This window comes from Peromyscus californicus, unplaced genomic scaffold, assembly GCF_007827085.1.
Source record: "Peromyscus californicus insignis strain IS unplaced genomic scaffold, ASM782708v3 Scaffold_2__1_contigs__length_46816999, whole genome shotgun sequence".
NCBI classification, from domain to species: Eukaryota; Metazoa; Chordata; class Mammalia; order Rodentia; family Cricetidae; genus Peromyscus; species Peromyscus californicus.
In genome coordinates, this window is record NW_026294540.1 from 36,626,455 (window position 1) to 36,651,346 (window position 24,892).

Genomic DNA, 24,892 nt, shown 5'->3' on the forward strand with positions numbered 1-24,892 from the left:
CATAGTGAGGTCCTGTCTCAAAGAGGAAGGAAGGTGGGTTGGTTTGGTACGCAAGATGGCTTCGTAGGTAAGGGAGGGCACCTGCCGCCGCCGCGCCTGATAGCCTGAGTTCAATGTGTGGGTGGGAAGAGCACTGGTTCCTGAAGCTTGTCCTCTGACCCCATGTGCTGTGCCATGTTCATACCCATATACACAAGAAATCTAACTTAAAGATTCAAAGCACAAGAATCACCAACGAAAGCCAATTTTAACAGGCTGCACAACAGTGCACGTGCAGGTTCCCCAAGGATCAAGATGTGGTCCATCCTGCCAAGCCCCGCAGCTCAGCTTCCCTATCTTTAGCCCTCAATTCTGGCTCATCTCCCACAGGCATGTGCTCATGCAAACCATACCCCACTGTGGGCATCTTCACTTGAGCACCTCAACAAGACTGAACACGAATACCACCCCCACTGCATTGTGTGGTTGTGGAGTCACCTACCCTTTTCCCTGAAGGTGGCACACCCTCCACCCCTCCAGGGTGAGAAGCATGTCTCCAACAATCCAGGATTTTAAAGTGAGGCAAACACTCTAAGAGGTTGTTTGTCAAGTTCCAAAAACACAAGCATGACCAGTTGTATGATTCAAGGTTTTATTAAGTCATACATGCAAAACATACTGCTAACTGCATTAGCAAAAGATCAATGTAAAAACACTCCACAATTCTGCAACTGTCAATTGAAAAAAGTTTGTTCTAGTGGTTGGAAGGCCCAACACTGTGTTCTTGCCAGTGAGTTAGGTTGTACAGAACAGCATTAGCACTAGCAGTTGACAGAACCTCACAGACCCAAAGGAACATCTCTAGGCAGAGCCACGACGGGAAGCGTGTGTCCACGTGGGTGAGGTCTAGAGGGGCAGCATTAGTCACATGACAGTGTTGGTACTCTGGCAAGACAGTGATGTTTTTAGAAGGTTCATAGTTTAAGAAGAATATCTAAAATAGTTTAAAAACTGTAAAGCTGCAACACATGATTTTTACACCTAGTTACTAGAAAACTAAGGAAAGCACTTATTAGCATTGAATAAAGTAAGGTGAAAACAGGAATGCACTTCTACTAATCTACCAAAAGAAAAAAAAAAGAAAAGAAAAAACTTCAAATGCATTATCAGAAAGATCTTATAGTACAGGTCAGACATATTGCTCATTAAGAAGGGTCCTAAAGAAAAGCACTTGCTATGTTAGCAACTGTGGGGATGGCCAGTTTAAATACGGATTCAACACCCCGGGATCTGAGGAGGGACGGCAGTGTAGGGGACAGGAAAAGCTCAAGAGAGACACTGATGAGACCGGCCATTTGTCATCTACTGTGTCTGACAGAAATTAACCGTTAAAAATCTTTACCCGTGACACTTTTATTCAGTTGAATTACTCCATGTACAATGTAGTGTAATCTCTACTTCATATTAGTCAAAATACTGTCTTTATCCTTTGACCATGTCGTGTTTCACACACTCCGCCCAGCATACCCACGACTAGGAACAGAATACTTCATTCGAGGCAACACGGGAACCAGATCTGTTCAAAGTCTGCAAAAGCTAGTCAACTGGGATTTTAGAAAAGTCACTATGAAATCAAAGGGCTGAGCTGTTACACTCACTCCTTGTGACGTACAGTACAAAGTTATGTAATGAACATGGGCTGATAAGTTACATGGCAACGTGTCGTTAAGGAGGCTGTGCTGCGTGCATCACACGGTCTGGAAACTAGGGGAGGGTCTGCACCCCGACTCCAGAAGCTGCAGTCTTCTTAAAAACAAAAGTCTCTCTCAACAGTTTAGTGCTTAAGTGTTCTCAGCACAACGCGACTTAGTTCAGAAGGTATTTTGGCAATTCTTATTCTGAGCAAGAATAGGGGATTTGAAAAATAAGGCTTTAAGAAGGCTTGTCATTTAGGGCTGAATTTTAATAGACCGTAAGTTGGAATTCTTACATTTAAAACAGAACCTTAAAATTATTGACTGGTTCATTGGTTCAAAATGGTTTTATGGAAAAATTAATCTGTAACAAAAACTTGGCATCAAATGCGAAGGCTCCACCGTTTTTGAGCAAAGCGTACAAAGGTTCCAGGGACAGGACCAAGAATGAGGGGCTCAAACATTTACAACAACAGGCATTTTCTCTTCCTCTTCTTGACAGGAGGTGGACAGAGAACCGCTCGGATAGCTTCATCAAACACTGTCTTGAGGCCTCGCTGTGTGAGTGCTGAGCACTCCAGGTATTTGACAGCACCTAGAAAAGACAGCCACAGGGCATTGATAGATACTTACACTCAGAACACAGTTCCCCTTGACTAAGTCGGCACAGTGTGGCTCAGCAGCCAACTCCCACACCAACACTAAGACCAGCAAAGGCCTGGCTTGGCTGGGTGCCCACAGCAAAGAGACCCCCGTAGGAGAAACTTTCCTCTCTCAGACGGACTCCAGCCACTCATCAGGACTGCAAAGCAGACACAAGAAATGAGGGTTTCATACCGATCTCTTTCGCCATGGCTAGCCCCTGCGGGTAGGTGATGGGAGTCAGCTTCTTCTCCTTCAGCTTCTCAATTGTGTCCTTATCATCCCTAAGATCAAGCTTCGTCCCCACTAGGATGATGGGAGTGTTGGGACAGTGGTGTCGCACTTCAGGATACCACTAGATGTGAAGACAGAAACAAGGCCATGCCACTCTCCTCCTGTGCAGACTTCCTTCACCCAGCTCAGATGCAATGAGTATAACCTCTAGGCAAAGATGGCCTTGCAGAGCTTCCCTGCCTTCTAAATGAGCCTTAAAGAACCGTGCAAATCCTGGCTAGCCAGGCTGGGGCCCCAAGACAGAGGACAACACAACAGACCCCACCTGTCAAGAACCAGGACAAAGGAGACAAGAGAGAAGGGCAGAATGGAAAGTACCCCCAAAGGAAATCACTTTTGTCTTAGGAAAAGAAGTCTAATTTATAGGATCACCCTAGAAAACTTACCATCAGCTCAGGGATGAGACTACAGAAGCTAGCTCCACTGTCCCCGCCATGGTCCCTATCTCTATACTAACAGGGTCCCTCACCCCTTCTCACTAAGTTGGTGCAAGATGCTAGAGCAGAAAGAAATGGTCACTAGGTCAATTCCGAAGTGTTTGGTACCACTGTGATGAGAGCCTGCTTCCCAAAGAAATTAGTTCTAGAAACCCATACCCTAAAGCCAGACTTAAAAATAGCCCATTCCTCAATACAGTTACTAAAGTCAAGTTAAACAATTCAAAGTTCCCAGCAGCTGATGGCATTCATTTTACTTTGCAATATTTTTCTGAGAGTGACATTATGCAAAAATCATTCCATAAGTTCCACTTACCTTTGCACGGACATTTTCAAATGATGCAGGACTCACAAGGGAAAAGCAGATTAAGAACACGTCCTACAGAAAGGAAACACAGGCAGCATGTAGAGGACACTCTTACACTGCCCAAGAGCTCTGCCTAACACTGCTTGCAATGAACTGTTTGTTAGAGGCACTGCATGCTACTGCTAACAGCAGCTAGGTCCTCAATACCTCCCACTTAGCCCCTGCCACCCCCCAAGTTAGCCAGATGACTCCCAAACCATTACCAAGCCTGCCAACCAGACTTAAGAAAACTGCTGGAAGCCGTTTGAGGTTTAAGAGGTATCAAATCACATTCCCAGGAGGCCGCTTTCCAATCATGCCCACTGGGAACCTAATCATCTGTTATCAACACAGAAACTCTTCTGAAAAACAGTGTCTCAGGCTCATGGATACAGAGTTGATTTTAAATACATCATCTACCAAGATACGCTTTTCATTAAGCTCTCCATGTGCACATTAAGTGCAAACCTTACATCATCACTAGCATCAATCAGCCAGCTTGTCACTGTCCCTGGCACAAAATGGAGTTCAAAGATTTGCTCCCCGGCCCTCCAGCCAGGGAGAGAACTCAGTGTGACTTCTCCCAATGACATGCACTGACCACACCCCAGCACTGTCACAGCTTCCCAAGCACAGCCAGGGGCCTCTGGGAAACTTGCCCCCAGGGCAGCTGTGGCCCCAAAAAGAATACAAAGGAAAAGCAATGCGAGAGTGCTTACTCAGGAGAAACTGCTAGCTAAATATAAAATATCTGAAGTTTCCTTCCTACCTGGTATTGCGCATGAAATAAAATTCAGTTATTTACCTGTATGAAATAATGCCCAAGAGTTTCTAAAATGCTAGGCTTATCAAGACACAGTCCTAGAAAACGCAATTATGCTATTTTGTGAAATGCATAGAGCTCCCAAGCTAGCACCTTAAACCATCCAGCTGGTTATCTTGTACCTGGAAAGGAAAGAAACATCCCACACGACAACTTTTTATAAACAACAATGTTTACTTCAATGCTGGCGCATGCGCAAGCCTATCGGAGAATCACCAGGGCCTCCCAGCATCCAACTTGATTCCGAACCCTCTCAAAGCACAGTTGGGTTAGCTCACCAGCGCTGCACAGTCGCCCCGCAGCCCACCACACAGAACACCAGAGTAAGAGAAAAGGCCCTGGGAGTGAGGTTAGTCTGGCTCAGCACATAACCACCCAGGCAAGCACCAGGTAGACCCTCCACACCTGCACCTCCTACCATCCCAGGGAGGGGCTGCCTGAAGCCCTTCCTTTCACGTGGGAGGAGGGAAGCAAGCAGTTCATGGACCACTTCAATCAACTGGGAGTGAACAGTCAGGCGCCAGTGACAGTTTATTTCATCACGTGAAACCTCTCCTTGAGTGAATCAGATAGAAAACACTCAAGGAACCCGAGGCTCAATGGTGTTCCTGGGAAGACTGAGTGAAATGAGAGAGGAGACAAAGCTTGAGGCTGAAGTCGACTCAAAGTCTTACATACGGCAATCGGCTTGTCTCTGCCCCTGGAGGTGCTATCTTTACCACTTGTGTCTCCAACCTAGTAATGCAGGAGAACTTTGCTTGAGTTCAGTACAAACCAAGAAATACAAAAGTCAATATAACCTGTTAGTCTTCATCAGAAGTTGTCTGAGCCCTCCTGAGGAATCCAACGGTGTACAATAACTTAACACATCTCAGAAACCTAGAGCCACAAAATCATTACTCCATGAAGCCTGGAGCTAAGGGGCTGTCCCCGTACCGCTCAACAAGGAAGTCACGTGCACACTGGGCCTGCCACCAAGGCACCCCCACTGTGGCAGCACTTGCCAGAATTTAACACACCCCACAGAGTCCAAGTGTTCAGGAAGTGTCCCTTAACATAAAAAGGCCTGTGGATGGCGCCCATCAGTGTCAAGATCTTCAAAGCCTGAGTTCTCAGAGACACACGCCAAAGGAAACCTCAAAGATAGGTGAGGCACCTGCCCATAGGCAGTGAGGCTTTCCGGAACAGGGAGCCAAAGGAGCCAAGAGGCACACCAGCCTCCTGCCCCAGTTCTGGAGTGAGGTGTGGATTCAGACTACAGTTACTTCCTCAAGTGAATAGTGTTATTCAGACTAAGGTCCCTTAGCATCAGAGTTGAGAGGGCACCACTTGATGGCAATTTTCTAAGTGACAACCTTTTCTGTTTCCATCATAATACTTTCAGTTTGTTTTTATCCTCAGTAAAATTTGACACGCTTACTCTCCCAATATAGAAGACCTCAGAACTTCTAATAAAGACAAGCAAGGCAATTATTTTAATTTCACCTCACTCAAGCTTCGTATTTACAATTCCAAGAGTACAATTTCCATGGACTCCAGGTTTCATCTGTGGTGTCCACATATTGTTTCACTGTGACAGTCATCAGCATAGGTCAGAAAACAGCTGGAGCACCCTCTAGCCTCATTCACTCTACCCCCATTAGCCCTCCAGCATCTTCTGGATGGAGGAGAGGCACACACAAGTGGAACCACACTTCCAACCTACGCGTGCATTAAGCTACCTGCCTCCCCCTTTCTTGTTCCTTTTTGGCCCCTTCCCCTGGGCCTAAATACAGCTTTCATTAAATTAGTTGGCTTCTGATGCTTTTTTCCTACCATCAATCCCTTCCAACCTTGCTTTCCTGAAACCAGGGCACAAGGGTTGTCCTACTGCTCCTCCTCATCCTTGTGACAGCACCCATCTTTCCTGGGGACTTTACTACCTTCCTCAGATCACCAGGACACTTGCAATTACCATATACCCAACCTGCCTTTAGTGAGTCTTAGTGTGCGTCTCCAATAACTTTATTACTCCTGCATCACCAGCTACTTCTCCCTCCCTCACCTGTCAAAAGTACAGCCAGAGCCGAAAGAGACAGTTCAGTTAGTAAGGTGCTTGCTGGGTGGGCAAGAGGACACCCGGGGTAAGCCCCAGGACCCAGTGAGAGACCACGTCTCCAGAAGAGCTGAGTGGCTCTTGAAGAACAACGTCTGAGGTTGACCTCTGTCACACACAGACACACACAAGCATACACCAACTACAGCTGCCGCAGTCCTACTTGCCACACCTCTGCCGGTCAGCGGTACCGTCCCCAGTATAAGCCAGCTTTTAGACTGAGAAAGAGTAGCGCAAAAGGTGACTGAACCCTCACTCCCACAGAACTATGGTAGCTTTTATTCTACTCTCTCCCAAACACTTTCTATCTGTATTTCAGATTCACATCAGGATTTTTCTTTTTGTTTTTTCCTTTTTAATGTATAAAATATTATATTTAACATACTAAATATTTAATATAATAAATATTTCCCCCACACAGGAAAAATGACCAGGGCAGAGAAAAGGCAGATCTAAAAAAAAGCTGGGCAGCGATCCCCAAGAAAATACACCCTGGAAAAAGGCAGGCAGCCCCTAACACCTGGGAGCTGGCCTGATGCTGACAGCTTCACTTCGGTGGAGGTGTTTCTGGAAATTCTAACAAGCTCCCAGGCCTCCCCGTGACCATGTCGATGAAATGCAACCACATGGAAATAAAGACCAGGAGATCATTTCCTAAACCCAAGGTCACTCACTTGGAGAGGGACCGAGTACAAGGAACTGCTGCTTCACCAGTGGAAGCTTCAGCCCCACTGCATCCCACCACCTTCTAAGTAGGACCTCCTAAAATACAAGGTTGCCACAGCACTCAGCCAGAGCAAACCCCTTTTACTGAGTCCTACACACCTCCAATCACGTAATTTGGTACCTAGTGTGCTCCCCTCATGGCAAAGAGCAACACACCCTATTCTGGGTAACTGCAAGTAGTTTCTAGTGACCTCTGGCTGGAGGACCAGACATCTTAACAAAGACTAAACCAACCCTTCAAAAATCAAAACTGCGCCAGGCGGTGGTAGTACATAGCACTCAGGGGGTAGAGGCAGATGGATCTCTGAGTTCAAGGCTAGCCTGGTCTATAGAGCAAGATCAAGGACAAGCAGAACTACACAGAGAAACCCTGTCTAGAAGAACAAAGCAGAAAAAGGAAATCAAAGCTGCAACCAGTGTGGGCACTCACATCTGTAATCCCAGGGGCTGGAGGGATGATGGCTTTGCTGTGATTACAAGAACTGGCTGCTCTTCCATAGGACCCAGGTTTGATTCCCAGCACCCATGTGGCAGTTCACAATTGTGAAACCTAATTCCAGTTCCAAGAGATGTGATCTGGCCCCTGTACACACCAAGCATGCATATGGTACACAAGCAGACATGTAGGCAAATATTCATACACACAAAAACAAATCTTTAAAATATCACTGTAAGTTGTAGGCCACCCTAGGCTACATACTGAAGGAAACCCTGTCTCAAAACAATAATGACCACAGGAAGTATTAACATCTCTTTTTAGTGTGCTCCAAACAAGAATCTTCCACTTGGCTCTTGAGAAAAATACCTGAACACAGTGTTTTAATGAGTCACATACACAGGCTTATAGCTCAAAGAGCCAAGACCATGTGCCAGTCAGCAGAGACACAGAGTAAAGTGCCAGCCGAGAAAGCCTCGGTCTCCTCATAGTATGACATCATGGCCCACAGCAAGGCAGACTTCTGGGCACTGGCATTTGAGCATAACTTCCACATCTCAGAGAGTCCTAGCAAGCAAGTCTTTAGCTGCCGGCTGAGTGCTCTTAAGGACCTCCACCTCACCACCCACATGAGAACATGGTATGTTAGCAAGAATCTTTTCTTACTCCTGTCTTGCTACTCAGTCCTTACATAAGGAAACCATCCACCTGCTATACACGGATTAAGACACAGCAAGTTTACAGCAGCTACTCTGAGTTAGACCTTACACACACCTTTACAGTTTACTCAATCTGGGAAGAGTCCACCTCACTCATCTGTGATACTCAGCACACAGAGTCTGACTTCTGCCAAGTCACCTTTGACTTGCTAAGAATGACTCCCTCAGACAGAATGGCCTCGCCCTATTCTGTACCCATTGAGTCACAACAGGGTGGCTCCCATTTCTCAGAAATGATGCCACACCCTTCCAGAAACATCCACTGGGCTGGATCTATACCAACTGCTATGTTTTAAAGCCCACCTGAAATCTGGAATTATTTAGCACCCACTAGATGCTGAGCGTTTCTAAAGACACCGAAGACTGCAATCATCTCGTGATTGTGCACTGATTTTAAATACTTGATCATAGGTAATTTTTAGCACTAGATTAACTGAGAAAAAAACAACAACAACAACAAAAAACCCAATTCAAACCTTCCTTCTTACATTTTTGATCTTTATTTAGCACTGTTACCTAAAATTCGGCTATAACTCAATTAACAGAAACCTTCAGTTCAAAAAGACAGTATCTGGCAACACTTCCACTGAGAAATGAAAGGTAACCTCTGACTGCAGAGAAAAGGGATCTTCTACTGTGTAAAACCATCACCAACTAAGCAGGAAGTTCATTTAAAAACACAAAGACACTCCAAAGTAAGGGCTAAGTAGGTACAGCTGCCCAGTCAGTCAGGGTTCAAAGCCTCCCTTTCTCTAAGCTATCTCCCCATCCCAAGCCAGATCCCCCAGTAAACAATAAAGGCCCTAAAGAGAGCAAGCACAAGGAATGCTCATCCAAGGAAAACCTGGACAGAGGAGCCTCGGCTCATCAAATCTGTAAAGTGGAAGGAGAAGCAAGTGGGCACTAGAGGGTGTGGACTGTGCCAGAACTGGTGTGCATACAACATGTATTATTTTGTTGTTATTTTTGAAACAAGGTCTCACAGTATAGGCTAGCTTTCAACTCACAGACATCCACTTGCCTTGTCTCCAAAGTCCTGAGATTACAGGGTTGAACCAACACACCTGGTCTGATATGTATTAATTTATCTTATGTTAGTGACAAGCAGGCAGAAGCCAGAAATGAAGAAATTGCCTGAGGATGCACAGCTAGGTAAAAGTACAGGACCTGAATCCAAGGCATTCACTCCGCTGCCTTTAAGGTTGGCCATTTTATCACCAGAACTGTTCTATGATACATTCTTACTTCTTTACTTCCCTGTGCTGGTATGTATAAAGGCAAATGCTCTACCCTGAGCCATACCCCCGGCCCTAAAATACGCTGTCTAAAAGGAAGAACATGTATTAAGATAAGCAAATGACATACATATGACAACTGCTTTGCACCATAACACTGTCTTCCAAGTACCAATGTTCTTGCCAACCACTGCTCTAATTAGCTTCAGGTAAATGATCAATCATTTGGTTGCCTCATATAGAAGCTGAACTAACTAAAAAATGTTTTTCCTGGCTAGACACAAAGGTCTATTTTACAAAACTGAAACCTTAGTACTGAAGTCAAGAAGTATGTGCTTTATGGGGGCGGGGGCAGTATTAAGCCCTAAGGTAAGTTCAGTTTGAAGAAATCATAACTTTTTTTTTTTGAGACAGGGTCTCACGTAGTCCAGGCGAGAACTTACTATGTAACCAAGGATGACCTTGATCATCTTGCCTTCACTTCCGATTACAGGCACAAGCCACTATGTCCAGTTATGTGGTGCCAGGGATATAACTCAAGACTGTGAATGCCGGGCAATCATTCTACCAACTGAGCAACACCCCCAGCCCAAGAAACCTTAACATTAACTCCTTCATTTGTTTTTTGGAGACAAAGTCCCAAGCTATAGGCAAAGTCGGTCCTCAAACTTATAGCAATGTTGCCTCAGCTGGATGATGGGTATGAGCCACCATGCCCAACCTAACTGCTTAACTTGATTTTACAGTGCAAAACCATCCAAAACAAGCCATCTTTCAAAGTAATTGCTGTTAAGAACAGCTTTGCAAAACCAAAAATAAGACAGTACCTGTTCTGTGTGGTTGTCTGGAAACTAAATAAAAGAATGCAAAATAAAAAAGGCTGAATAACTGATAATATTAAAAAACCCGCTGGGCGGTGGTGGCGCACGCCTTTAATCCCAGCACTCGGGAGGCAGAGGCAGGTGGATCTCTGTGAGTTCGAGGCCAGCCTGGACTACAGAGGGAGTTCCAGAAAAGGCACCAAAACTGCACAGAGAAACGCTGTCTCGAAAAACCAAAACAAAAAACAAAAACCCAAATTCTGGCTTGCATGAAAGGAAGTATTTACTACTAATTTACCTTCACTTACATGCTCACAGAGCCCAGTCACAGCAACACAAGCAGATCTGTGAGCCCATTAGATGGACACTGAAGAATTACACACTAAAACATGGTAAAAATCAAGCGTGAACCTTACTGTTTGCGGATAGGAGAGGGGACGCAATCTGTCATAATCTTCTTGTCCAGCTGTATCCCATAATCCCAGATTCACTGGCTTTCCATCTACCATAACATTGGCAGAATAGTTGTCAAAGCTGTAGGACAGGACAAGAAAAGGTTAGTCATAGACTTGGGGACTAAGTCACAGTCCCACAGCTTCCCAAAAGAGGTGTGCTATAGTGAAGAGGATGGGCCTGGAGGCTGCTAGTCCAGAAAACATCCCGAGGCATGAGAAGTCGCCTGGTCAGGCTGAAAAATAGGACACAGGGAATCAAACACACACAACCAGAGAGACAAGACTACTGACTAACAAGGAAACAAATGTACACTCAAAATGAACCTGCCTTTAATAAAGACCAAGGGCTTTCTCTGCAGGAAAAAGACAACATGGAAAGAGTCCCTCTTCCAAATCCTACTGGTCAATTTTCATGGACCTATTTGTTCACTTTCGACCAGTGTCCTCAGTTAAAGTGTCCACAGCAAAATCACCTATGCCTGAGGCCAAAGTGCAGTGGCACAACAAACACTGTGGGACTTTAGAAGACACTCAAGTTCTCAGAGTGAGTACACCTGACCACATAGGTGTGTAAATTAGCCTGAAATTGCTACGGACAAATTAGTTAACTTCAGTAAGAGGCACCCCAGAAAAGCCAGCTGACTAACCAGAGAGGAAAAGTCATTATTTAAAGTGCTGTTATCCTAGCATTAAGAGGCCGAGGCAGGGGCTGGAGAGATGGCTCAGAGGTTAAGAGCACCGACTGCTCTTCCAGAGGTCCTGAGTTCAATTCCCAGCACCCACATGGTGGCTCACAACCATCTGTAATGAGATCTGGTGCCCTCTTCTGTGTACATAATAAATAAATCTTAAAAAAAAAAAAGAGGCCGAGGCAGGAGGATCACTGCTGTGGGATAATGCTTTTGTACACTGGTTTAATAAAATGCTGATTGGCCAATAGCCAGGCAGGAAGTATAGGCAGGAAAAACAGACAAGGAGAATTCTGGGAAAAGGAAGGCTGAGTCAGGAGACACCAGCCCATTGTCCAGGGAGCAGCATGTAATGGCACACAGGTAAAGCCACAGAAAACGTAGAGACATACAGATTAACAGAAATGAGCTGAATTTAAGTGTAAGAGCTAGTCAGTGGTAAGGCTGAGCTAATGGCCGAGCAGTTTTAATTAATATGAGCCTGTGTGTGTTTATTTGGGTCCAAGCGGCTGCAGGACTGTCGGGTGAGAGAGATTTGTCCAGATCCAGACCAAGAAACCTTTTAGATAGAGATCACTAAGAGTTCAAGGTCAACCTAGGCTACAGAGCAAGACCTTGCCTTAAAACAAGAACAGAATGCTAATGTGATATCACTGACGGCTCAAAAACAAAACAAAACCAAAAACTCAAGGGCATGGAGCATGATCAGGTCAGGAGTCTTTGGCCAACCTGAGCTACACAATACCTTTACACAATACATTTCAAAAAAAAAAACCCTTTACCATTGCAACTTAAAACAAGACAAGATCTTTATTTGTTTTGCTGACATGTATTATGTACATGTACATGTGTGTCTGATGCCCATGGAATTCAGAAGAGGGCGGGCGACATATCCCCTGAAACTGGAGCTGCCATGTGGGTGCTGGGAACCAAACCCAGATCCTCTGAAAGAACAACCAGGGCTCTTAGCCACTGAGTCATTTCTCCAGCCCCAGGAAAAATATCTTAATATATCAGTTTTAAGGCTAAAGGGGATTATTTTTATTATTTGAAGTACTTAAAAGTAGGGACTTGGCCAGGCAGTGGTGGCGCACACCTTTAATCCCAGCACTTGGGAGGCAGAGCCAGGCGGATCTCTGTGAGTTCAAGGCCAGCCTGGTCTACAGGAGGGAGATCCAGGACAGGCACCAAAACTGCAGAGAAACCCTGTCTTGAAAAAACCAAAAAATAGGGACTCTTAGTATAAAAAAAGGCAAAGTTTAAGCTAATGTGATTTATAGACTACTAACCAAAATAGCCTTTATAAAGATAATGGCAGGTGTGGTTTACACAGGGGAGGCCAGCCTAGGCTACAGTGGTCCCCCTAGGATCTGTGCCTTCAAGAGTACACTGGACACAGACATGAAGACAGAGTGCTGCAGCATCACGAGAAAAGTACTTTTTCTTCCCTCTCAACTGGGCTACCCATACGGAATTAGCACCCCAGAATACAACTCTGCCCCACCCCCTAGTTTCACCTCTACAGCCCTGTTAACAGTGACATGGAACCAACCAACTGGTGACTTGCCAAAAAGGCCAATTAAACCTAATACAGTAACACTCTTGTGCTCCAGTTCCCACAGAGCCAAGTTATCAGACACTCCAACTGCTGTGGTCAGGCTCTGGTTTTCTTTACATTTCCCAGCCTATACACTTCATAGTACGTAGTGTAATTTTCTTTTGTTTCCTAAATGTCTAAATATCAATCAGGAAACTGTACATTCCCTCATATGAGCCTCATATAAGGAAAGCATACATTAAATTGACTCATTTATTTTTGAAGCTCTAAATACCTAACAATTAGATTCCAGTCAACGTTTGAGAGAAAAATAAACACTATTCATTCACATATGGATTGACAAGGGCTTTGCAGAAGAATAGAAAAAACACATCATAGGCAAAATGGTTCCTAACCTGAGGAGGATACTCACACGGTGGGGATGTACTCTCCAGGAAATGCATTGGTCGTGTAACTGATCAACAGGCAGGTTTTACCAACAGCTCTGAAGGAGAGAAGAGGGCTGTTTAGTCAACATGAACACAATTCTGGCTTCCACTATTCTGTTACAACAATCTACAAAATGCCTGGGAACAGTTATACCACATCCACAGCGTAAACAAGTACGTTTTTCTAATTTAACATTCTGCCCACTTTTTATCTTAAAAATAAAACGAAACCTTTGTATTTCTCAGCAAGGCAGACTGGGCAACCCCCCCTTCTGTTTATGTGGCATCTGGACCAGCAGTCAAGAAGGATTACGAAGGACAAGACTCAGAGAAGCACTTAACGAAGTCTCTCCTAGAACATCTTCCACTCAGACGATTACTAATATGCGAACACGGCAGCTGCCTTTGCAACTTGCACTGCTCTTTTTCAAGTGCTGACTAATGCTGCTGCCTGCCTCTCAAACTCCTATGCCCCCCCCCAAAAGCCTGTCCCTAACAGAGCACAGCCAGTTAAACAGCCAGAGGGCTCTCACTCACTCATATATATACACACACATCACCTCTCCACCCCCAATCCTCACAAGATGTGAAAGAAGTTAGCATCATATATCCTAAACATGTTAATGAAGGGCACAGGGATGGAGTAAACTTCTCAAACAGCTGCAAAGAGAGAGTAAAAGAGAAATGTGCAGAAATAAGTAACATTAAGGGGACAGACAGCTATCGCCATCACTAGTGTACCCTCAGGTACAAGTTAGGGTACTGTCTGAAAAGCTCCCAACAGGATGATGGTAGTGTACGCCTTTAATCCCAGCACTTGGGAAGCAGAGGCAGGTGGATCTCTGTAAGAAGTTCAAGGCCGGCTCTGGACTACTACAGAGTGAGTTTCAGGACAGGCTCAAAAGCTACACAGAGATCCTGTCTCATAAAAAAAGAAAAGCTCCCAACCACCTGAAATATTTTTTTTTTTTGAGAATATAACTAAAAATGAAGATTGCTGCACCATTTGCAAAACCAATAAATAAAATTTCTAAGTTTCACCACAATCCCTAATCAACTACAGGGGACATCCTAAAGGCTCAGTCCAAACAGTTCTCTGTAATGAACCCAGCTCGCTGCTGCCTTCAGATGGTTTTCTAAGGTCAGGATGATAAATCAGTGCTGATTTGTATGATTCTGATGTTCAGCCCAGGCCACTGTAGACTGGGGGTTCACTATCCAGAAGGCAAGCTTTGTATACTTTCCTTCCACTCTTTGGGGCTAAGGGTTCCACAACCACTCAGTCTTGCCAATACTTGTTTGACTTGTAACATTATTAAAGGTCTTAATGCAGTTGGAACAAACTCCCCACCCTAAAGATCTCACTGTCAAACATTACATCACCAGCAGGTAACTTCCAATCCCTAACGGCTTTCTAAACAGAAATGACTCATGAGACATTTATCTTGTGAAAGGCTTATAATGTCAAAACAAACCTGTATGAGCAAGAGCCTAAGATTTGGAGAGACCTAGATCGGAGATCCAGAACCAGCTCTATCATTTACTTGTAGTTTCTGGCACATTTGAACTTCCTCTTCTGTCTCTGTTCTTGCTCACAGGCAGATGCATTCAACTACGGTGAGCATTAATCCAATACCAATTTACAGCAACAAAGGAAGGTACTAGGTGCTGAGATACTGCAGGACACTGCAGTATACTGCTCATGGGATAGCCAGGAGTGGGGGCTCAAGCCTGTATCTTAGCACTTGGGGGCTAAAAAAAGATCTCCAGGAGTACCAGGTCAGTCTAGGCTACTGAGTGAGAATCTACTTCAAATAACCCAACAAAAACCTAGGATGGTGGAAGAAGGTAGAGGATGATCAAAGTACATTCCACACATATATGGAAGTGAAGGCTCTTAGTACAATTAATGTATGTAATAATTAAAAAAATAAAATAGCTGGGGATGTAGTTCAGTGATAGAATACTTGCCTAGTACACAGAAACCCCATGTTCAATCCTCAGCACTTCATCTTCCTCACACCACCACCAAGTTCCCCAGCATGCTAGGCAAGCCTTACACCACATCTGTACCCCATCTAGAGGGATCATCTCTGAAAGGCCCAACTGGGAAGGGACTGGGAAAATCTGATATTGAGAATTTTGTTGTTGCTATTTGTAATAATGTGCCTGTGCATACACATCACAGCACACATGAAATAAACTTTAAGGGAGCAGTTCTCAACCTGGGGGGGGGGGTCAAATGACTTTCACAGGGGGTGTTAAGATCATCAGAAAACACAGATATTTACATTACAACTCATAACAGTGACAAAATTACAATTATAAAAGAAATAACTTTATGGTTGGGGTCACCAAACATGAGGAACTGTATTAAAGGGACGCAGCATTAGGAAGGTTGGGAGCCACTGCTTTAAGGAAATAAATAGGTTCTCCCCTCTTACCATGTGTACCCCAGGGATGGAACTCAGGTTGTCAGGTTTGTCATTAAGTACCTTCACCTACTGATGTGGGCTCACAACACAAACCTAATGGCCTTGAACTCACTATGTAGTCCGGGCTGGTTTTGAATGTGTCTATCCTGATCTTTTGACCCATTTACCTCTGCCTCGTCAGTGCTGGGGTTACAGTTGTAATATAATGGCTGGGAATGTAATTATTATTCATTATTAACTACAATTTATGTTCTATAAAAACACGACTGTAGGGTTGGTGATGCAGCTCAGTTGGCCTAGCATGCACCAAGTCCTGGGTTTGATCCCCAACACCAAATAAACTCTGGCAGGATGGCACTTGTCTGTAATCCTAGCACCCAGGAGGTAGAAGCAAGGAAGATCAGAAGTTTAAGGTCATAGCACATGTGAGGCCAGCCTTGGCTGTGAGAGCCTGTCTCTATGTACTTTTTACTAAGTTCCTAACTTATGGATCAGCATAAATAGAAAGGTTATTACTCTTCTTTTAGTGTATTTACTCATTCCTTGTAAACATATGGCATAAATCAACTCTAGAGGCCAAAGTCAACATCTGAACTACAGGAAGTAACACCAAGAATATGTTCACATGGAAAATGGAAGCCATATTTGGTTACAGCCATGATGGACACTGCTGCAGAATTTCTGGAAGCTTCTGTCTGCTTTGGAATTTTCTGAATTTGTGTATTTTAAAGGCTCAGTTCAACCTCCTTTTTAATCTTTAAACTCTAGAAATGAGCCTTGGTCTACTAGAAGAAACTCCTGTCTGTTCTATATTAGCTCTCCCTAGCGCATACACTACTATTTCTTTAACCTAGCTGCACTTCCTGCCCTATCCTGCAGAAAGGACTAAGAATGAAGCCCACTAGTGATTTCCGTTCCTACTGATATCTTCATTTTCCTGTTAAGAGAACTTTGTTCTTCATGCCCTCTCTGCTTTGACCAGCTTTATCATTATTTTCTGAAACTACAAACCAAACCTTAAAACACACAAACCAATAACCTGAAAGCACTGACAATTTCCTCACATTAAAAACATGTAAGCCGGGCGGTGGTGGCGCACGCCTTTAATCCCAGCACTCGGGAGGCAGAGCCAGGCGGATCTCTGTGAGTTCGAGGCCAGCCTGGTCTCCAAAGCGAGTTCCAGGAAAGGCGCAAAGCTACACAGAGAAACCCTGTCTCGAAAAACCAAAAAAAAAAAAAAAAAAAAAAAAAAAAAAAAAAAAAAAAAAAACATGTAGAGATCCCAGCACTTGGAAGGCAGAGACAGGCAGATCTCTGAGTTGGAGGCCAGCCTGGTCTACAGAGTAAGTTCCAGGACAGACTCAAAAGCTACGGAGAAACCCTGTCTCAAAAGAAAAAAAAAAAAGACAAAAAACATGTAGAGAGGCTGGCAAGACGGCTCAGTGTTTAAGAGCACTTGCTGCTCTTGCAGAGTTTGAGTCTCTTCTGCAGGAATCTGTGTGTGTGCATGCATACACTCAGACACTCTTATATACACATAAAGTCTTTAAAGGTATGTAAGAAAACTGGCTGTGTAATCACAGCACTTGGGAGTCTTAAAGAGAGTCCTGCATGAACTACAGAGCAAAAGCCTGTCCAAAAGAGAAAAAAAAAAAAAGTTCTCCATGAGCTGTAGCATAGTGGTAGCAGGCTTGCCTAGTATATATAATCCCCTGAATTCTATGCCCAGCATCGAACAATGGGGTATTGATCTAAACAGAATAAAAAACTTTTTGCATGAATATTAGGGAATATTATTTTTAGGTTTGTTACTTTTGTATATGTTGCATTTGTTTAACTCTGTGAAGTTGTGTTACTGTGCCTGTCTAAAACACCTGATAGTCTAATAAAGATCTGAACAGCCAATAGCAAGGCAGGAGAAAGGATAGGCAGGGCTGGCAAGCAGAGAGGAGAAACAGAAGGAGAAATATGGGAGAAGAAGGAAGTAGCCACAGAAGGAGGAGGACATCAGGGGCCAGCCACCCAGCTACACAGCCAGCCATGGAGCAAGAAATAATGAAAGGTACACAGAAATAGAGAAAAGTAAAAGCCCAAAGGCAAAAGCTAGATGAGAAAATTTAAGTTAAGGAAAGCTGGCTAGAAACAATCCAAGCTAAGGCGGGCATTTATAATTAAGTATAAGTGTCTGTGTGTGATTTATTTGGGACCTCAGTGGCAGGGCCCCAAAAGAGCAAAGCCAAACAACTACACATGGCCTAGAGCAAGACAAAAATATTCCTAAGACTAAAAAATCAGACTCACCCATTACTGTAAACCAAATGCAGATCAAGTAATACTGTCTAAAAGCACACAGATCTGACCAACAAGTCAATATTAAGGGTAGTTAAGATATCCTAAGACTGACTTAAGGGTAGTCAAAATCAGACTGCAACCCACAGATTGGAGGCTACCTAGCAGGGAGGACCCTAAGATGACTGTAGCTTGTAATAAGTTTTGATTTTGCCCAATCACTTTTGCAACCTTTAGTAAAACATTTCACTATTAGGATAAGAATTTGTACCCTATCAAGCTGATGAAAGAAAATGCTGGCTGTATTTTCAGGAGAGGAGGCTAAAATCTTTTTAGATTATGGATGAGCCTATAGAAAAATGTCTGCTGTAAATCAAACAGTGAAGGGGAAGATGAATAGGAATCTCACTTACACAACTTAAGTAAAACATAACTCTCTGAACAGATGAAGATAGGTTTCTTCTGTATCCCAGAATCTAATCAATATTTATAATTCAGCTATTATTTGGCTTAAAAGGGCTAATTGGGAAATGTTATCATTTTTACTATTTTCTACAGAGAAAATATTTTCCAGTTTCAAATAACCCTGGACTTTTGAATTATAACCTGTTTTTATGTTCAAGTTATCTGTGTATTATTTCTCCTGCAGCTGTACATAAAATGTTTTTACATTCAAAAAAGGGGACAAATACTATATAATTGTATTACATGAAATATATAGAATATACAAATTCATAGAGACAGAAAGATTAGATATTATCTCAAGATGGAGAAAAAAGGAAAATAGAGCAATGATTTCTTAAGTATAGAATCTCTGTTTTATGTGATGGAAAAGCCCCACAAACGGACAGTAGTATCAGGACATAATATCATGAATATAATAAATCAATATAATTAATGTAAAAAAAAAAAAAGGGTAGTCAATGCATACCTGTCTAGGTCTTAGAAGTAAGACAGGAGGATCCAGAGTTCAATTTTAGCCTTGGGTACATAAGGAATTTGGGGGCTACCGTGAGCTATATGAAACCCTGTTTCAAAAACTAAGGTAGGAGATGGAGAGATATGGCTGAGAGATTGAGAGCTTGTTGCTCTTCCAGAGGACACTCCCAGATCAGGCAGCTCACAACCACCTGTAACTCTGCCTTCAGAGTATTCAATGTGTTCTCCTGGCCTCTGTGGGCACCCACACACATGGCATCCACTCATAAGATTCTGTAGCAGTATTCCTTCCATAAATACAAATGAAGAACGGCAAGACTATGTTCAGAAAAATAGATGAATCAGTAAGAATAGTTCGGTACCAGGAAAAGACAAACCCAATTCAGAACTCTCAAGTTTACGAGCCAGCAACATCATAACCAATGGGTATAAAGATTAAAGCCACTAAAGACTTCCAATTAAGACTGTACAAAGTTTCTCAGACACTAAAGCCTGAAGATACTACACATAACAGAGATGAGGCTTCGAGAAGGCCTACTGCCTTCTATACTGCCCCTCTCTCACTTCCAGAATCATCAAATCACTGGGGTAGCAAATTAGAGGCCAGTGAAGATACAAAGATAATTCAGTGATTTATTAAAGAGAAAGGGGCTGGAGAGGTGCTTCAGAGATTAAGAGCATTGGTGGTTCTGCAGGACTCAGGTTCAACTGACAGCACCCACATGGTGGCTCACAACAGTCTATAACTCCAGTTCCAGGGGGATCACAACAGTCTATAACTCCAGTTCCAGGGGGATCCAAAGCACTCTTCTGGAAACCAAGGGCACTTGGGACTTGGTGCATAAATACAATTGCAGGCACACACCCATGCATATAAAATAATAATAATAAAATAAAAATTTGGAAGCCAGTTCAGAATTCAAGTACCTTCATAAAAGACCAAAATAAACACAGAAGTCCGTATCACAAGAAAACAAAAACTCATGAAGAGCTTAAGCAAATTCATGGGTCATGCTATCACTGCTCAATGGAAGCAGAGTAAAATGGGTCCATTCCTGTAAGGATGACATCACAGGAGGCAGAACTAACAAAATTCCTGGACAGCAATGTCTAAGTTAGACACCGTACTGGATCCAAGTCCATATGCAGACAAGGGGGAAATCCCAAGACATTCGCTGTCAGCTTTCTGGTGGGCCAAAACTAAAGCAACACTATTAAAAACCACTGAGGTAGTTGTGATGGCACATCTCTACAATCCCAGCACTCAGGAGGCGAAGGCAGAAGAACAAAGCCAGAGGCCAGGTTGGGTGGGGAATCTAAAAAAGCAGTAGAACACTTCCCTCCCAAATGTGAGGCCCTGGTAAAGTTTAGTCCACAGCATCAGCACAGGCCAGACCACCATCAAGAAAAACACACGGCTTCTGTGTTCAGAAAGACCATCTGATAAAAAGCTTTAAATCTCTCTATTTTATATCCACTGCCAATTAACTACTGAACAGAGACTGACCCACCAGAAGAATGCAGGCAAACTAATCTAACATGGTCATAACATTTATTCCTTGTTGTTTTTTTGACACAGGGTTTCTCTGTGTAGCTTTAAAGCCTGGCCTTGAACTCTCTTTGTAGACCTGCCTCTGCCTCCCAAGTGCACGGAATAAAGGCATGTGCCACCGCTGCCCAGCTTCCTAACAGAATGTTTAACTGTAATTCCTCAAAAGAACATTTAAATAAAGTTGCCAGTTTGTAGGATCTTAGTTTCTCATCATTCCTTCTATTAAAAGGCACATCAAGAGGACTAAAAAGTCCTATAAAATTAGTATACTATATATGACATTAGGCTTAACTGCTTTAAATTTTTCAGAATAAAAGGCATCCCAACTATACCTTAGACATAACTTATTTGATGAAAAGCAAAAAAAAAAATATGTATATATATATATATTTGCATGAAAAGCTATGTATCTATACTTCTAAACCAGTGGTTCTCAACCTTCCTAATGCTGCAACCTTCTAATCCAGCTCCTCATGTTATGGTAACCATAGCATTATTCCATTGCTACTTCATAACTGTAATTTTGCTTCTGTTATGAATCATAATAGGGGGTCACAACCCACAGGTTGAGAACCAATGTTCTAAACCAATGTTTGCTGTACATTCAAAGTGTAAATTTCAATCTTTTGGTAAATGTACATTTCTCTTCTGTTAGTTAGCCCCAACAGTATCTACATCAAATATAGTATGAAAAAACACACTGAGAAGGTCTGGAGAGATGCTAATGGTTAGGAGCACTGGCTGCTCTTGCAGAGAACTCAGGTTCAATTCCCAGCATCCACATGGTGACTCATAACCATCTGTCACTCCAGTTCCAGGGGATCCAACGCCCTCTTCCTGGCTTCCTTGGACACCAGACACAAATGTGGTACAGACATACATGCAGGCAAAACATTCTTATACATTCAGTATTTTTTAAGTACAAGTTAGATGTGGTGATGCACATCTTTAATCCATCATTCAGATCTCTTCGAGTTTCCGGCCAGCCAGAGACAGACATCAAGACTTCATTTAAAAAAAAACAAAAGAGTATACTGGGGGTAGAAAGATGGCTCAGCAGGTAAAGGTAAGTTCAATCCTTGGGACTCACATGACGGAAGGAGAGAGCCAACTCCTTCAGGTTGGCCTCTGACCTTCACAAGCTTGCCATGGCAACGTATGCCTTCCACATATATACAAATAATATTCCACATATATATAAATTCCACATATATACAAATAAATGAAGTTTGTTTTTTTTTAAAGTGGATTGAAAAATTCAAGGCCAAGAACTGCATTTCTAACATTCTTCACAGACCCTCATAGTAAAAACAAACCAAAAACCCCACCAATGACAGTAAGAATACTGGCTAGTAGGAATATCTCAGTGGTGAGCACTTGTCTAACACACAAGAGATAAGGCACCGGAACAAAAAACGAACACACACACACACACACACACACACACACACACACACACACACACACACACACACCCCTGGAGTAACAATGGTAACCAGCACTTCTAAGCACTCCACAAGGATCAGACACTTAAGAGCCTCTTAATATTCAGCATCTTGTTTAGTCTTGTTTAACTTTCCCTAGAGGCATCTCTCTTGAGGGAAGAATGATAGGCTGAGGGTTACTCCAGAAGTTAAAAAAAAAAAAATAAGTGGTGGGGGGCTGGAGAGATGGCTCGGCAGTTAGGTGCACTAGCTGCTCTTCCAGAGAATTTTTGGTTCGATTCCTAGCACCCCATAGTGGTTCACAACTGTCATAAATCCAGTTTCAGGGGATCCTCTGCTTGCACAGACATACATGCAGGCAAAATATCCAAAGACATAAAAAAATTAAAAATAGAAAAAGAAAGCAGTGGAAATCCAAAAGAAGGATCCAGATCCCACAGTAGGCATTCTGCAAGTATTTGACTTTTTTGTTTTTTTAAAGCCAGTAACAGGCTAAATCGTATCTCAGCTGTTCAGCACTTGCCAGGAAGCAAAAGGCCCTAAATTCCAAGTCCAGCACAGGGGGAAAGCAGACCTACAATAGGATCTGTTAGTATCAAATCAACTTAAGATTAGCATACCTGTTGCATTTGTGTTTCAGTCAGTCCTAGAAATTTTCAAACACTGTGGTTTGGTACTGGATTAGCAACAATTTGCCTCTTTTTTAAAACGTAATTTTTTTGCGGATGTCTTCCACCTCCTCCTAGCTTTGCGCCCCTTAAAAGCCCACCCAAGTCCAATCTGTGCGGCCCATACACTCCACTGGAGCTAGGTGGATCTACCAAGGCCACACCCATAAGGAAAACTCACTCTCCCACCCCCAGAAGGCAGCCATCAAGGGTCCATTCCTACTCAGCCCAGGCCAGCTCTGCCCTGGGCTAGGATTTTGTACAGCTGCTGTTGAGTTCGAAAGTGTAGACCAGATGATACTGTTTCTGTCCAGTGTCCCTGACCTCTGGTTCTAATAGCCTCCCTTCTTCCTTCTTCCTCTACGGTCCCTAGGCTTTGGGATGACAGAGGACGGTGATACAGCAATTTAACTTACCAAGAAAAAAAAAAAAAAGAAAGAAAGAAAGAAACGAGGCATGTGGCAGGACTTCCCAGTTCACAAAAGTATTTTTAACTTTTAAAGGAAGTTCAGATAACTATCAACCTTCCCCAGGAAAAGTGCTATGTTTAGTTAATTCACAAAAAAAAAAAAAACCCAACCTTCACTTAAAGCAGACTCGATGGCTCACACCTGTAAACCCAACGCTACCAAGACTGTCTCGGGAGAATCATCATCATCATCATCGAGGAGCAAAATACAGAAAGACCCTGGCTCCAAAACAGAACTTCAACTGCTTTCATTTCAAACTATCTGTCCCAAGTGACAAAATAAAACTTTCTTATAGGTGAAAGGAAAGCAACACATAATCCTAGCCAATGAAACTCCCAATGTGTAGTTATATACATTGAACCGTGTTCATTAAGATTTCCTGTTTGAGACAAATCCCACAGACTGACATGTTCACCAAGAGGGAAAAAAAAAAAAGAAAAAAGGCTGTCTGACCGTTTGGCTAAACTAGTTACAGGGACATCCCAAATGCCTACTGTAGAGTTAGGCAAATACACTGAACAATCGAGTCCAGGAGCTGCAATTCAGGAAAATCGGTGATCACTGCAAGCGTGGAAGACATCAAGTTTGCTGTGCGTTATACCGAACTTGAAAGTGTACCAGTTGCATTTCGTGTTTGAGGAAACTGCTAGTCGTACATCTCCAAGCTTCCTCGTTAACACGAACCTACACAAGCAACGCTGAGACGCGCGATTTTGCTCCGATTACACTGAGATTCTTGTTTCTACCGAAAGGGGGGAAAAAACTGCATAAGACCAGTCTTGTCTCCCTCAAGGGCCTGAAACCATCACGAACAGTTATGAAAAGAATTGCCTCGAGTCACAGGGAGCTGGATCTGCTACGTCCACATCTAATGCCTTGAGAAGGCTCCTTTTTTTTTTTTTTAAATGACCACACTACGTTCAATGGACAGTCTTCATCACACTCACTCCTTCGGCTACCATTCCAGTAACTTTCTCGGCGGAAAGTGTGAAAACGACTATTTTTATAAACACCCTGCAAAGTCCAAGCAACCGAGTCCGTTCCTAACTTCCAGGTCACCCAAGTGACCGGTGCCAACATGCACCGAATAAGATCGACTTGGAGGCCGTTAGCTATCTCAGTTCTCGGGGGAATCCTGAGTTATTGAAGAAACTAGACTTCCTTTTCTCAAAAAACAATACGGAAAAAAAAAAAAAAGCAAGCAAAAATTTTCAAACCAGCCTCGTCTACGTGCCATCGAGAACAGGGCGACGGGCGGTGTCCGGCCCGGGAAGAAAGCAGGAGGGTGGAGTTCACTTTTCCCTCCGGCCGGCTCGCCCAGGCCCTCCCCCAACCAGAAGCCGGAACCAGGCCTGGGAGGGTGGGAGGCCCGCGCCCCCAAGAAAGCCGGGCGCGCGCTCCAGGCTAGCCCGAGGCTTTTCGGGCCTGCGGGGACCCGAGTGCCGCCCGCCCCCGATGGCGCCGCGGACGACACCCCCTCCGCAGCCCCCCGGCGCGGTCGTGCACTCACCCGTCTCCCACCACCACACACTTGATGGCCTGCATCTGGGCCGCTCCGTGGGCCGCGGCGGCGGCGGCCGGTCACTGAGGCGGGAAGCGGCGGGCTCGGGAAGCGCGCGGCGGGCGGGTGCGAGGCTGCGGGCGGCGGGGCGCCGAGTGCCGGGACCGCTGTCCACGCCGCCTGGCCCTCAGCGGACTGGAAGGCGAAGCACAGCAG

The 24,892-nt window shown here is 43.8% G+C and overlaps 1 protein-coding gene across 1 annotated transcript; it reads right to left on the reverse strand.

Annotated features, from left to right (window-relative positions):
- Window positions 1-609: 609 nt before the first annotated feature.
- On the reverse strand, window positions 610-24,832 carry Rac1 (Rac family small GTPase 1). The gene is made up of 6 exons (XM_052754376.1): window positions 24,686-24,832; window positions 13,362-13,433; window positions 10,664-10,781; window positions 3,363-3,425; window positions 2,511-2,670; window positions 610-2,268 (listed from the first exon to the last, which is right to left on the reverse strand). Exons 1-6 carry the CDS (start codon window positions 24,718-24,720, stop codon window positions 2,138-2,140), a joined length of 579 nt encoding a protein of 192 aa, XP_052610336.1. The 5' UTR covers window positions 24,721-24,832; the 3' UTR covers window positions 610-2,137.
- Window positions 24,833-24,892: the final 60 nt, after the last annotated feature.